This window comes from Mus musculus, chromosome 2, assembly GCF_000001635.26.
Source record: "Mus musculus strain C57BL/6J chromosome 2, GRCm38.p6 C57BL/6J".
NCBI lineage: Eukaryota > Metazoa > Chordata > Mammalia > Rodentia > Muridae > Mus > Mus musculus.
In genome coordinates this window covers 50182029-50198229 of record NC_000068.7, presented here as the reverse complement: position 1 = coordinate 50198229, position 16201 = coordinate 50182029, and the positions used below count along the sequence as shown (strand labels likewise).

At 42.1% G+C, this 16201-nt stretch overlaps 1 protein-coding gene across 3 annotated transcripts in view; it reads right to left on the bottom strand.

Annotated features, from left to right (window-relative positions):
- Positions 1 to 4660: 4660 nt before the first annotated feature.
- Lypd6 (LY6/PLAUR domain containing 6) overlaps positions 4661 to 16201 on the bottom strand; it is a 127170-nt gene continuing 115629 nt past the window's right edge. For 2 of the 3 annotated variants that reach the window (NR_033304.2, NM_177139.5), the window contains 2 exons: positions 9389 to 9519; positions 4661 to 7580 (listed from right to left, as the gene is read on the bottom strand). Coding sequence is in view for 2 of the 3 variants with exons in the window: in NM_177139.5 (NP_796113.1) it covers positions 7413 to 7580; positions 9389 to 9519 (299 nt within the window). In the remaining variant the exon portion in view is untranslated. The remainder of the gene's footprint in view (positions 7581 to 9388; positions 9520 to 16201) is intronic. The other variant, XM_011239116.3, reaches the window with a different exon arrangement.

Genomic DNA, 16201 nt, shown 5'->3' with positions numbered 1-16201 from the left:
CAGCAGTGGGCAGTGCCTCCTAGAAGGTATCAGTGCCTGAGGATACTCTCCCAAATGTCTCTAAGTTGGCCTTTGACTGCTGCCTACAACGATCAATAATCTTTCCCGCAGCCTGCTCTCACAGCTTGTCTTGTCCATTCAGCATCATCATTTGCTTATGTAAGTACCACGGATACAGCGAGCTGGCTACCAGGCTGAAGAGTCTTAAAGAGAACACACCCTGAGTCACACTCAACAGCAGGTTTCCATTGACTGAATACAATAACAACCTGACAGTTTGGGGGCAGCCTTTGTCTACCCTGGACACAGCCACTGAACAAGAGATCTGGAGACTGGTACAAAGTAGATTCCTATTGCTTTAGTGCACCAGTGTTATTGAGGTGAGAGCTCTCAGTATCCCACTTTCTTGAGTTATAAATGATGCTACAAGTTACACTGCGGTATCTCTGAGTCAGCTAGATGGCTTGCTCTAGGGAGCGTTAAGTATCAGGCAATGATGGGCCCTAATGGATGCTGATGGGCAGCTGTAAGCCATTAGGCATGAAGGGCTAAATAACCATCAGGAATGATTGATCATAACCATAGAACAGCCTTGGTGAAGAATAATCCAGATTCATTGTCAAGTTATATTTATCTATAGTTAAACTATTATCTTGTCCCAAGATTGACCTCATAGCTGTACTAGAGTACAGCATCTATGTTTCAACACCTATTCTACAAGTTAGCTCTTATACTTAACAGAGCTTTCTTTTGGATTTGATATCATTTGAGAATAGGAGAGTGTTCTCAAACTTCCAAAATGAAGCTGGTGTCTCAATTCTGGCTGCTATTAGCAACTTCAACTATAGCCTAGGCTGGACACATCATACCAGTCTACTAAATAATTAATTCCAAATATAATTTCCATATTTGTTGTTGCTGTTGTTGTGTGGATTGTTTTGTTTTGTTGGTAGGATGTATGATTTTGAATTTCATGGTAGTCTTGGCCAATCTAACATCAAGGTTATGATCCTACCCAGGACCCCTGGTATTTAGGTCAGTGGCAAAACAGTCAGAGTCATTAGCGCAACAATTGAACGTCAGAGATGGGCCCAACTCTTCAAGTATTTAAGAAGCTTTAAAGCTAGGGTTCACCCTGCTACTGACATGCACAGGAGAGCCAAGCTGAATCATGCTGATTCATGAGGAAGTCCAAATGTGCTCCTCCACAATGGCCCACTCAGCACATCTTACCAAAGAATCCCAGCACAAAACACTTGAATGTGATCTCTCTCCTTGAGCATCTTCTCTGCTCACATCATGTTCAGGCCCCAAGATGTTCCATCCTGCCTTACTGCTAGGAGAAGTTGGGTAGGTGCCAAGCCTAGTCAGCTGAGAGGCTGTTACCCGGGAAACACAGCTGAAAAGACAGATGTGTTTGGACTCTGGCACAAACTCTGCCCCTACAGTCAGGCATCTCTGTAGATAAAGTAGGACCCACACAATGCATTGATTTTGAATTCTCCTCAAATATGAATGGGTTTACTGAGCTTGTGACTTATTTTTAGCTTTTCCGTTTGCCTCCTGGCTGACTCGGGGGGTGCTTTGCCCCTCATGCCTACATTCAATAGACTTCTTTATGGATGCACTTTCCATGATTTGGCAACACAATTCCTGGTATCTTTTTGAGGGGAGATGTCACTGAAGGCTCAAAATATAGATGCAGAGATAACACATGGTTTGGGAAGCCGAGTTTATAATTCGTGATAAACAGTAACCCTGAGAAAACTATATCCTATTAAATAATAGTGTCTAATTTCCCCAGATTGCCCTTCTTTTTTTTAGTTCATGAATCTGAAAGTGATTAATTCTCTTAGTATTTCATGTTCCTCTTTTATTAATCATTTTATTTGTTTACATTTAGAATAATATTCCTTCTTCCTGGTTATCCCTCCACAAACCCTCCATCCCATCCCCTTCCTCCCCCTCCCTTTTGCATCTATGAGTGTGCTCTTTTACCTGACTATCCATTTCTTCCTCACCACTCTAGCATCCCCCCACGTTGAGGCATCAAGCCTCCACAGGACCAAGGGCCTCCCCTCCCATTGATGTCAAATAAACCCATCCTCTGCTACATATGGAGTCATGGATCCCTCCATATATATTCTTTGGTTGGTGGTTTAGTCTCTGGGAGCTCTGGATAGTCCTGTTAGTTGATATTGTTCTTCCTATGGGGTTGCAATCCCCTTCAGTTCCTTAAGTCCTTTCCCTATCTCTTCCATTGGGGTTGCTGGGCTCAGTGCAATGGTTGACTGTGAGTATCTGCATCTGTATTGGTCAGGTGCAGGGTTCCTGGGTTTCTTATTGGAAGTTTTCCATGTTCCCATGCCATTTCCTGCCTTGGTGATACCTATGGAACCTACCAACCTACAGCCCAAGTAAAAAGGCACTGCTAAACTGTTTCCTGTTTCTGGGCTTAATTATTCCAGGCATTGCAAAAGAGAAGCTTGAAAGAATGTAATCCTTAACACAGTCATGCAGTGTCTCAAGTGACAAATGATCTGTGTTCTATGGGGTTCTTTTTGTACTCACAGAAAACAAATCGGGTAGACCAGATGTTTTCTTAAGGTCCTTCCACCTTCAACTCAGCAACCTAAACAGTAGCTTTCTAGTAAAACTGCTGGAGAAAGAGGGAGACATCATGCCTATCATCCTAGTGACATGTGTGGAGCTAAGAGGAATCAGTCTTGTAAGAGGAACTGGCAGTGTGGACACAGCAAAGCTGTAGCTTTCAAGTAGTAAATGTATTCATGTTGATCAATGGAAGTAATGCACAGAGCATTTCAAAGTGTGTTGAAGACTAAAAACCTACACAACAGTTAGTATTGCCATTAGGAGAACCAAAAGGAGGGCCCTAAAGAAGTAATTTCTCAGACCCTGAATTTTAAATTTCAACTTGAATTATCACTACAAAAATTTATACTCAGCTAATTCCAACACCTGCAATTTACAAAAGGTAAGAGAGGAATTTGCTAACAGAGGAGGTCATGAGTAACAGATGAGAATGAAGCACATTTTGGGAGTTGGCAGGATTGCTCAGTTGGTAAATCTGAACCAATTGTGGAAGGACAGAGCTCCTGAAATGTGTCCTTTGACCTCTATTGGAAGGAAAGAATCAACTCCCCAAAATTATCCTCTCACCTCCATACACAAGCCAGGATGTGCAAGCACCAACACAACCACACACACACACACACACACACACACACACACACACACACACAACTGAAACAAACAGAATAATAATTTTTAGATTAAAATTAAAAATAAAAAGAAAGGACATTTTGAAAATTCGTATTCATTTGTCACGTCAGTTTTGGTTAGAAACTTTTATACTAAAAACCAATAACTAGGCAGTCGTGGTGCACACCTTTAATCCCAGCAGAGGCAGAGGGAGGCAGATTTCTGAGTTTGAGGCTAGCCTGGTCTACAGAGTGAGTTCCAGGACAGCCAGGACTGCATAGAGAAATCCTGTCTCAGAAAAACCAAAAACCAAAACAAGACAAAATAAAACCTAACTTTATATTTTTTTCATTAAATCCTCGGGGGTATCCCAATTTAAAATCATCAAATTTTTCATCTATGCCATAGTCCTGTCCCAAGAGGCTGTGCAGCTGTAATAGGAACTCAGCCTCCAAGGTTGTATTTTCTCAATGACACTGAGAATGGAATCAGTAAGAGATGCCTAAACATTTTTTCTGTATTTCATTCTAGAAGATAAACTCAAGGAAATTCAATCAAAACATTTGTGAATGTTTTTAATAATTTTATATCAAAGACTCTATAGGGCAGACAAAACAAGCCCACTGCATTGACATACTGGTATCCCTAAATTTTATGACATGTATAAGAAAGATATTCTGAATCTGTTAGAGATAAACTATGAAATTTAATTCTTTTTATATTTACATTTGACAGGATCCTTTTAAAATCCTGACCTCAGGATACAGAGTCTGTCTTTTGTACCACTTACATTCAATACACAGGAGCTGAGGATTAAGTGCTATCTCCACTGTGTGCTTATAAGGAGCACCTAACAGCAAGATCACCTCTAACTCCAATAAAAAGATTAATTTTCTTGGAAGTCACAACATACACCATTTTAAAGAAACAGGTTGTACAGTCAGGCTGAAGATTTTCAAACTTTCTTTCAGTCTATTATCTTACTAAGAACGATATAATAGATGTATTATATATGTATACATAATTCCAGGATTTCTTCCCATTCCAAAAGAAACCAACAGAGGCAAAATTTTCTATTAAAATTATTATTCATTATATATATTTATTTATTTTAAAATAAAGTTAATAAAATGCCAAACACACACACACACACACACACACACACCACACACACCACACACACACCACATCCATGGTTTTTAATTTAACAATAAAATGCTCATGGAAAACTATAGACCCTATTGAAAAGTTTGGCACTCTTTCCCTTGATTTTAGGAGCACTTATCTGTATGAATCATGTGGCGTGAGTATCTCTCTTGTGTGTATTCCTTGACATATTGGAAAGTAAGTGATGCAAAGAAACCCACTGTGGTACTAAGCCTACACCTTGGCATAACCTGACGTATTAACCATTGACATACACACTCGCAGGAAGAAGCCGAATGAAACACACTTAAAATCTTTATTCATTGATTTACAAAGTGTACAATATTTACATTTAGGCATTAATCCCATACTAACATGGATGTTGGAGAAAGTCTAAAAATAAATATGTAGAACATAGGTTAATATACACATCATGGCTCTTTGCATTTTAAGCCATCACCAATGGTGAGGTTTAATGGGAAGTTTAAAGTGACAACAGTCACATGGGTAACTAGTCCTGGACCTTCTACAGGAATGGTCCCTCCTTGGCTTCTTGAGGCTGGGGGTGGTGAGCAAATCCATATTCTTTCAAGAGAATTAAAAAGATAGTTTGAAAGGCAGTATGGATGTGTGCAGCACATGTGTACTGTGGCTGGCACTACTCCCCAGGTGAGGACAGCCTATACCTTTGAGAACCCAATCCCTGAAAACCAGCCAGGGAGGCTCTTGTGTGGTCAGTCCCTTGTCTCTTGTTCAGATTGCATGCAGACTTGGCAAATGTCAGTAGAATGTGACCATGCATAAAAACGGTACTTGTAGACATGTACAACATCAAATTCTAATTGTCTTATAGCATCTTTAGATGCAAGATCAACTATCTCCTCTCTTTACCAGAGGATAAATAAGGAAGCTATAACTTTATTCCCCAAAGAAAAAGTGACAAGGGGACACATGCAAATGTCATCCTGAGAAGCAGGATATGTTCTACATGATAAGATGGGGAAATTCCCATGAAGTCAGGCCTAGAGGTTTTCCTAGCTGAGAAATTCCAGCCCCCCTCCCCCAGTTTTTTTTTTCTTTCTTTTCAAACATGTCACATCCCACATAAACTAAATCTGAAGGAAAAGGCTTCATTTATCAAACTTCTTTGAGCCTTGGGATCTTCATTTGTACACATCAATATGTTCTGTTCTTACAGAATTGATGTACGGTTATATGGCCTAACTATGTAAAGTGCTTAGCAAAGTGCTGGGCACATAAGAGGTGCTTATTACAGGTCTTTCTCTCCTGCTCTCCCATCCGCAGTTATAAGCAAGAAATTGATAAGCCTGCCAAACTCTTCATTAAGGCTGTGTGATGAAACTTCAATGACTTGCATCAGAGTTTCTGCCGTCGGTTCAGATTTGGTGCCTGAGCGGGGTTCTAATTTAAGCTAAAGTTCCCTGTGCAGGACAGATATATTTTAACATCATTGACCTCTTCAAGACATAGCTCTGCCAAGTTCCCTGTGGACACACCTCACAGCCCTGCAAAGACTATCACACCAGTGATGGCCTCCACCTGAATCTTTCTTGGGCAACATTTCTGGGAAAACAATGAGTCAAACCCTTGAGGCAAATGCACATCTCTTGTCCATAGCACAGTAACATTTTCAGCATCAGTACAAGGAACACAGATAACTTCCCATGGTCAGGAATCCTACCATGGTCAGCATCCCTACCGCTCTTGAAAGCAAGCATTCTAACTGATATTTTGTTCAGAAAAACAAAAAGAAAGAATTCTTTTTGAAATATAGTTTTCAGTTTATACCATACAAAAATAAATGTCATTTAAAGAATTTACATAGGAGAAGAAAACAAACACAATTTTTTAGGTTAAAAAAATACATGAAAGACAATGAAAGTCTTTTCTTCTTCAAAAACAGTAGCAGAGAGAAACAAAACGTACTCCTTAGACCACCATACTACTTACAATCTATCTTTTTCTCACCCTAGCACAAGTGTGCTCTTATCTTATTGATCTACTGAGAAGTTAACCCAGAGCTTTCTCTTTAAAGTCACTGTGGTTGTGGAAGGAGACAGCTCTGTGCCAGTAAATACTGTGGAAAGAGAAGGAATTTTGCTTAGCCATTTCGGAGCCTTCCAAATGAGCTAGGACTAACCTCCAGAAAGCTTCCTTTTATTCTGAAGTCCTCTCTCTGACTACATCAGCTATATCTGACTAGAATGCAACACCTGGAGAAAATAATCCTGCTGGTCCAGCTGGAATCCTGGCACTCAGGAAGCATAATTAGCAACTGAGTCAAGGCCAATCTGCCCAGTTATAAGAAGGGATAACATTATCTTGTGGATGCTAATTTCATCAAGTTGGAGGAACTCTTTCTCTTTTCACTCCTACAAATACAACAAACTTTTATAATTGCCTTTTTAAAAAAACATCTACAAAGAGCAGAAGGAACACATTTCCCAATGTTAAGATAAGGAGACTGGGGAAATTAAATTGAGCAAAGTTCTTTCAACTCTTTCCGGGACTCCATCATAATCTCAAAGAAACTATTCCATTTATTTTGGATTTAAAGTTTTAAACTTCTAAAGCTATAGGTGCAGGTGTGATTGCAATTAAGTCAATGGTTCTTTACTCTTTTCCTGAAAAGAACGATACCTCCTGCATCCATAGCTTATTCCTCAGAGGGTCCAGGGCCTCCTGCAGCTCATGCATGGATTCTGAAGCAAGAACCCCAGACATTAATAAATGCAGAACTCTTTCTTGGAGTGAAATCACAGGTTTGTAGTATAGAAATCAGGGTCTGTATCTATTGGGGGGGACAGGCTGACTGTGATGGGGTTGTAGCTAGGCTGGAAATGACAGCATGGAAGCAATGCTTGTTCTTCATGGTTAATGGTAATTAATGGGTGGCTGCGATGACGTCTGGGGTTGCTGTGATTGTGTTGTGTCACTACTGCCAAGCCAATGACTTCATGCATGACTATGGGCCATGGGGAAACCCACAGAGCTCATCTACATTTGGTAGAGAGAAAGGGTTATTATAAGGTGAGTCCCAGCCACACCCACAAGCAGGACACGATCACTGAAACACAGTGTGGGTGCCCATTCGTCTGGTTTATAGGTGATGTGGTAGCAAATGTGGCATCAGTTTCATTTCGAGGGAGTGGTAGATTACAGATATTTCCTTCACAGCAGGAGGTGCAGATCTGAAAGAAAGAAAGAAAACAAAGGGTGAGGAGAAAAGGCCTGTTTCAGAAGGAGGCGGGACACTGGAAGGAACAGTCTCCGTCTTAGCAAATGAGAACAGTTTGCTCTAGAAAAGAAATGCCGTCTGACGTTCATGAAGACAAGAGTAATATCCCAGCTGGAAGCAACATGCTTAAAATGGAAAGGTCCAGCCCAAATTTCAGGGCGCCTCACCTGTGGCTGCTAGGTTTCACGGTCCTCTGAGATATCAGTGATTCTACCTCTGACATAGTAATTGTGAAACTTGTTTCTTTCCTCGTAGAGGCTCTTCCCGATAGCAGGAAGTCACTATTAAGAGGGTAAAACTTGCCCTTTGAGATTTTTACAGTGAGGGTGACATGGCAATGCCTTGGGTCTTGTGACCCTGAATGCTTACCTTCATTAGAACAATGGCTATGGTTAACTCCATTCTCCTATATGGGAAATATTTGAACGTTTTTTCATTTATTCTTTGAAAGGGCTTTGCTTTCTACTGCTTTACTCTTGAACCGTGTAACAGAAGTGAACCTAGTGGTTTATTGACAGAAGTTATTTTGGGCCATGGCTACACACTGTATTGACCAGCAGCCTCAAAACCAGCTGGGGCTTGTTAGAAACGCAGAATCTCACACCGTACCCAGCACTTGGGGAACTAAAATCTGAATTTTTAACAAGATCTCCAATGAATCAGGTTCAGAAGGTGGTTATTATCCAATCCAGTTACTAGTCAGGACAGATTTAAACCTTTGGCCACAATCAACGTGCGTCCCCAAATAGCATAACACTGAGATGAGACCCAAGGGGTCAAAAGTGAGTTTGACTTCCACTCTCTCACTCTCTCTCTCTTACTAGCTGTACTGACACAAGCAACTGAGACAGCTTTGGATTTTCAGTGCTTCTCTTGGTTTAAAAAAAAAAAATCACACTAATGCTTGAGAGCCGAGACCAGCTGCTGGAAGTGTTAGCTAACAACCTTGATTTGGCCTTTCTTCAAAGTAGTAACAAGTAGGCAGGTGACATTTTAAATTTTAATTCTTAGTGAACTTGAGAAGTCGTTTAAAAATTGTTTCTGCAGCTTAAAAATTGAAGTGGCCCCAGGTGACAGTGCTATTCCAGGGTACTGAGAGAGGAGTTTCACCCAACCCTAGGACAGGTGGGCAGATGTCACATAAAGGCCAAAGTATAACAAGACCATCCAGTCAGTGCTGACCCACTGCTGGAAGAGCAGGACTCCAGAGATACACAATGCTGGCGTCTCTATATTCTCCTTCCTAGAAGTCCCCAAAGTTTATTTTACATAGGATGCTCTGTGTACAGGCACCAGCTAAAGTTTAAGGTGGACAAATCTACAAGACAATGGCTTTCGTATCACCTATTGTGTGACTCAGGTGCCAGTGGAGAACTTCCCTAAACTGGGCCCCCAATAATGACGTGCACCCTCTCTCTGCAGAAAGTTATCAGAATATACTGCTGCCTGCTTCCTTGAGTAGATGACCTGGACTGTCTGCCATGCTCTACCAAGATGTGTACGAGTGGCCTCTGACTCTCTCCGTTCAGGGCTCTTCTGAGTGAAGAGAGGTTTATGATAATTCCCAGCATCCTCTTTGCACATGCTTAGACACCCCACCCATGTGTCCTTTGCTCTGCTATACACTGGTATTCTTCTAGAGCAAACAGGAAACCAGTCACATTCCCAAGGCCATGCAAAGACAGTGGGGAAGCCCAAGTGATCTGCACATGAACACTGAAGAATCCTGTAAGGACAGGGAGAGCTAATGTTTTCCCAGACCTTGTAGCCTTCGTGCTCTGAGTCTCGGCAGCCTGTGGATAAGCACTCCTCCAGCGGGACACAGCGTTTGGTGACAGAGATGCTGTTCCCTGTGACTTCCATCGTGTGCTGAGTGTAGCAGTATCTGGTGTCTGTCAAGAGAAAATAACCCTTAACTGAGATGGGTAATGCAAGCCTGGTCTGACTGAAAAGATCACAGCAGGCTGTTTTCCTGGATGCCCCTGATAATTTTACACGAATGTCCTAAATACAAACACCAGACAATGTTGACAGGGACCAAATCATCAAAAGCCTAGACACCAATAAAGACGTTTCCTAACCCAGGACCCCAATAATGAGATCAACTTTCACTCTTCAGAAAGTTATCAAAATAACTTGTTTCCTGCTCTCAGACGAATGCCCCCTAGAGTCTGCCATGCTCTACCAAGGTGATTCCCAGGAAGGTATGGCAGCACACAGGGTGGAAACAACCCCCATGCTAAGATCCACTTCCCCATAGCAGAGCAATGGTTTTCTGCAGAACACTGGTCTCTCTGCCCATCAGAATCCCCCAAACCAGGACACAATGGCATAACTGTCGTTCCACACACTTTGCCATTGATCTTATTTTTATCTTTAGGGGGTGAGTACTTCAGAGGATGGCTGTTTCCGGTCGTGTGGGCCATAGGGATTATTTTCAAACAGATTTGGAAGAGTGAGAAAAGAAAAGCTGCGAGTGGGTAACAACAGGCTTTCAGACGATGGAAGATTATAGCTGGTGTGGGTGCGTGATGTTATTCTCATATAATATCAGAGGAATTAGAAATGGATACATTTTGTTTGGTAAAGATGGTTCTCCACAGAAGAACAAACTTGACCACGATAATAGCCAGATCTAGAATGTTCAGAGACTGACAAACCTCTTCTCCTACTCTGATTCCCACGCCTCTCTGGTAGATGATGGCCACTATGGAAGTCTATAATCCTTCTTTATCTTGAGGAGAAAGCTTATGGTTTCTTCCAGAATTCCAGAGAGAATTTAAGAAGTAAGTAAAATAGCATTGCCCATGTAATTATTTACGGCCTGCAGGCAGCACACAGCAAAGTGCTCCAGTGCCACCTCCCTATCCCAAGAGGATGAATAATTCTTGGGAAGTGTCACTGAGCTGTTTTTCATCCATATCTTGGCTCTAACTCTGCAGGCTTTATACATTTGGGGTACTTAGTTGCTAATATGGAATTATGATCTTCTATGTTATTATTTATGAAGCAATAAAAAATGCCCCCATCAGATGCTGTCATGATTTTGGCATCTTTTAGCCAAAGAGCCAATGTTCAAAGAAGAAAGCTTAACATATTACATCCCAAGAATGAGCTAATACAGAGCCCATTGAAACATCTGGAAAAAAAAATGCAGACTTGGGGTGGGGGGGTTAAATGTCTTCCTAGACATGCTTACCATACAGGAATGCAGAATCACCTCTGAGTCTGACCAAGAGCACCTCCTTTCCCAGGGTGACACTGTTGTGGATGTTTATTCCCTCTCTGGGGTGCTGTTCCCACAATGCACCCTGCCTGGAATTCTGTTCCTGGAGTCCGACTGAGGCAGTCTCCAGTCTGCTCAGGGTCCTGTGGAGTTCTTTGGGATTAGGCTAAGTGAGGTCATCTGGGGGTGAACACCTGGCAACCCACCACCCGCATTCCGGTGCCCGGCATCCCTAAGCCCTAGCCTCTAATTTGTGGTGGAGGCGATTGGCGATTGGATGCGGGGGAGGAAGGTTTCTCACCTGCCTCGGTTTGGCAGCCTTTATTAAACAAAGACCAGAGGCCGAAGAGCTTACTTTGGCCTCAGACGAAGGACATTTATGGCTGTGATGGGTACACCTTCCCCACTCCCACTCCCACTTCAAATGCTGTAAAAAGCAATAAAAGCAAGACTGTTCTTATCTCCTGTTTCTGCATCGCTCAGGCAATTTGAGTTGCTGCCAGAGGTGGAGGAGCTCAGAATGCAAATGTGCACAGTTGACATCACACCCAGATGGGATAAGTAAATCATTATAGACTTCAGGCTGGGGAAACTAGGTTTGTCCCTCAAGTAATGAACGATCTTGTCTGAAATGGGCCTTAAGATAACAACTGGTGAACTGGATACAACTACGTCTTCTTCATATTTTTCTCGTTAATTTACTAGTGGGGAGTTTATTCCTCCAAACTCGAGTGGTTGCTGCAACAGGTTGAAATATCTTTTCTTTTCTTTCAGGAAAATGTACAAAACCCTATCATCTGATAAGTTAATTTTTGCTATTCTGTGGTAAGGGGAGATGACTGAAAATCCTGGGAAAGAATTTTCTCTGAAACACCATAAACCGATAAAACAAAGACATGTTGAGAACCGCTGTCACCTCTCACAGTAGAGAACCTTACTTAACGCTAAACATCAGTTCCTCGGGGCATCCGCTCCACTTCCTAACTTGCAAAGGCCCTAGGTGAGTCGGGAGTGAAATGTTAACGCAGAAAAAGGGTCTGCAGTTGAATATGGTTTTGAAATGCTCAAATAAAGCTGAAGTGGTTTCACTGGAGCACACATTAGGAGCGCCTTCCATATGTACCGGGATCTGTGATCTCCAAGGGTGTGTGTGCTGTGGAGAGCAGATGGAATTTCCCAAGCAGAACCAGGTGAGCCTCGTGTGGCTTCTCACTGAGCTGGAGCGCTGATCAAAACTGGGTTTTAGCCACAGAGCACGGCTCTCCATGCATTCTGAGTAATCCTGGGGTTGGTAATGAGGTTATATGAGAATCAAGCCTGCTGATAACTTCACACTAAAAGGATTTCAAAGGCTTTTATCTAAAAGATAAAAGATGGATTTGAATTTCTACCAGGTTAGTTTCAGCCTCTAAAATCTCATATTCTGTGACTGCATGGTATTCCCAGAGGTTGAGAAGCCAAACTCTTTAACTCATGGTAAAGTCAGAAATAGGAAAGACAACTTAATCAATAGCTAGAAAGCAAAAAGTATAATTTTCACCTCCCTCTCTCTCTTTCTCTCTCTCTTTCCTTAGCAAAGTTTTGAAATTTAAAACCAGTTCACAGCTAAAATGAGCTTTCATGAACCTACCATTATGGTTCCCAACAAAAGAAACGGCTTCAACAAACTATACATGAGATTACTTAAATTAGGGGGATATCATTTGAAAGGTAAATGAATAAAATGATTAATAATAACGATAAAAATAAGAAAGTACCTATGCCTGTGTCAGAGGAGAGAGCTTCCCCACTGCCTGTTATTCTCTGTGGCTATGCTAGTGTGGGTTTTACATAAAGATGTATAATGTTTAAAGCGCTGCTAGGAAACATGCAAGAAAATGAATGGGAAGGAAAGCACTGTAACAGCCACATTGCACAGTATACTGGGAATCAAGGAGCCAGTGGCCCTTCCTTACCCCTTAGCTTCTCAGCACTCAGTATCTGCGTGCTGACTCCAGAGTCTGCGTGGCTGCTCAGGCAGCAACCACTGCCCTGAGGCTGGGGGTTCAGGGTCTCGGCATTCCTTACTCTGCTGCTTAATCACCTCCATGGGATTTTCCACCTAGACTCTAGAGATGTATCTTCTCTGTTTTCTCTTCCAATGCTTGTTTTAACCAGACTACTTTAATCCACAGCTGTTTTTGAACCACTTTTCTCCCAAGTGACCTTGTCAAATCTCAGATTCTACATCTTCAGTCTTCCTTCATCTATCTCCCAGAAATTGCCAATGCCACATCACCCGTCACATGTCTGCAATGAAAACCCTTCTCCCCGCCAGTTATCTCCACATGTCAAACCCAGGAAGGCACCACCTGGAATGTGACACCTCTATGCTTCCAGAAAATGTGAACCAGAAATGCTCCAAATCTGAATCGCTCAACTCTCTGAAATGTCTCCATTATACATTTCCTATTGCAAGACTTCGTCACTTCCTGGTTTGGGTCTGAATAACATTCAAGAAAGTTGACAGGCGTGTACAGTTTGAATTCACTTTTGAGTAATGAATATTTATGTGCACTTAAAGAGCTTGGGGACACTGGCTTTATTGTTGCTATGAATGTACAGATGAACTTCCATAATCTACCCACATGCCTAAATACCCCAGCCATTACTAAAAATAATCCCACTAAAACTTGGCAGAAATGTTGTTCGACAAGGCCTCCCTTACACATCGAATGTCAGGCAACGTGCAACTGTTTATATTGTCAAAACAGTGGGAAATGCTGGATGTGTGGATGTTTCTAGACAAGAAAGCCAAGAACAGGAGTTGAAGAGAGCAGAGAAGTGACAGATGGCAAATGTCTGGGACAGTGTCTCTCAACCTTCCTAATGCTGTGACCCTCATTGCACAGTTCCTCATGCTGTGCTGGCCTCATAATTTTGCTACTATTATCAATCATATGGTAAATATCTGTGTTTTCTGATGGTCTTCGGCAATACCCGTGAAAGGGTCCATTGACCCGCAAAGAGGTTGCGACCAGCAGCTTGAGAACCGCTGGTCTGGGCTATCCTTGCTGGCACAGCTGTTAAGCTCTCTGGATCCCTGAGGCCCAGTTCTCTCCCTTGCCCTCCAATCCTTTTTATCTTCTTCAGACTGAGCATTTTCTACGGTTCTGCTTTCAAATCACTGCATCTTTCCTTGGTTGCCTCAACTCTGTTGGGATAGCTGCTGAACATTTGTATTTCAAGTACAGTCATGGTTTGTTTTTTTTTGTTTTTTTCACATTCAGAAATTTTCATTTGGCTCCTCTCATACTTTCCATTTATTTCCTACTTTTAGTGTAATTATGATTACTGAAGCATTTTTTTTTATTGGCACTGATTTAAACTTTTCTCTAGGCAGTTCTCCATCTCTCCCTCAGTGTGGTATTCATTTTCTAAGCATTGGGATTTGTAGTGTCCCTCAAAGGCCTGTGTGCTGCAGACTTGATCACCAGCCTCTGGCATTACTAGGAAGTAGTAGAGGCTTTCAGAAGTGAATGAGGTCTTATGAGGGAGTTAGGCCTTCAAGGATGTCTATCTCTCCAACTGTCCCCACCCACAACCACCACTGTCAGGTGAACAGCTTGCTCTATCACATTATGTGCTGCGTAGCTGAAGATCTAAACTCAACTATCACTCACATCTTCAAAATGGTGAGCCACAATAGTTTCCTCTTTGAACCGTTTGTTACTTCAGGCATGCGCTATGCTCTCCATTGAGTTTGAGAGCTCTCTGGTACGGTGAATGGTTTTTTTAACTGGAATCTGGACCTTTTCATATGACGCTATAGCATTCTATATCATATACAACCTCCTGGCTTGAGAATGCTAGGGCTGTCTGATAGTCCTCCACACCTAGATTTTACAGATGCTGCTCAGAGTATGAGGTGGGGCTTACTGTCGATGGGTGGTAGGCAAAGTTCGGACTCCCCACCGCCATGGTTTTTTACAGCAGATGGGGTGGAGACAGCTCACTGTTGGTGGACTCAGGGATCTAATATCCAGCACCATGCTCTCTGCTAGTAATATCGGGAGACCTCATAACTACCCAGAGGGAATGAGGTCCACATTCTTTGTCCTTCTCTATAACCATCCTAACAGGTAGGGCGGAACAGCAGAGGACAGCCAGCCATGAACTAAGGGATGGTCTCTCTGTTCCCTTTTGCTGGTGGAGGTGGAGTTACAACTTTGTCTGTGATGGTTGCTGAGAGTAATGGCTTTATATTAATGTTTCCTGCCCTTCTAGCTGACCTTCCCAGGCAGTTGGCTGGAGAAAGGAAGCTTTTGTTAGGGTTTATTGCGCTGGTGTTAGTCAGCTTATTCTTAGTTCCAAGTCGAGAAAGAATACTTGGAAGTCACCACAGTGCTACTGTTTTGGTTTGGTTTGGTTTTTTGTTTGTTTGTTTGTTTTTTTGTTTTTGTTTTGTTTTTTGGTTTTTTTTGGTCCTGAAGGCCATAGCTGGCTTGCACTGGTCTTCTTCTTCTTCGTCTTTCAGAGAGTTTCTCTTTCTTTTTGGATGGTACACAATGGTCAGGATTTTGCTGGCACTGAGTAAGGGACACAGACAAGAGCATCAGTGGCATCTCCCTAGCAGTGAAAGCCTTTGGCATCTCTGGCATCAGGCTAGATAGTTCTGCTTAGGATAATGGTTTGTGCACTGCAGGATGTTCAGCCATGCATATGACCTCTTCAGACTGGATGCCCCCAAACATCTCCTGTGGTAGGAGGAATACTGGTTCTGATCTACTGTTCTAGATTATGAAGAAGAATGTCCATGCTTGTTGGTGCCTACATTCCTATAATATGAAACATAGCCTTACACAACATGCAGGTCCTTAATTTATTATGAAGATCAATGTAGCTCTGGGAAGGACACATCTTCCATGTTCTTCTGCTCAAAGCTTAATCAAATTAAAACACTTTAATTTATATCTGTGATATTTATAACATCTCTACCAGGTCTGGACTGTGAATGAGCTCATCTAATTTATTTATCATCTTGGGCTGGAGAGATGGCTCAGTGGTTAAGACCACTGACTGCTCTTTCAGAGGCCCTGAGTTCAATTCTCAGCAACCACATGGTGGCTCACAACCATCTGTAATGGGATCCGATGCCCTCTTCTGCTGTGTCTGAAGAGAGCAACAGTGTACCTGTATATGTCAGATAAATAAATAAATACATAAATACATAAGATTTATTTAGCAGCTCAGTGAGAACTATATTTTTTGTATGGTGTAGCCACTTGGAAAAATTATTTGCTAAGATCTATTAAGAGTATATTCTTTCAGTGTAAGTCATACACTAACTCACACATGCACTCATTCTC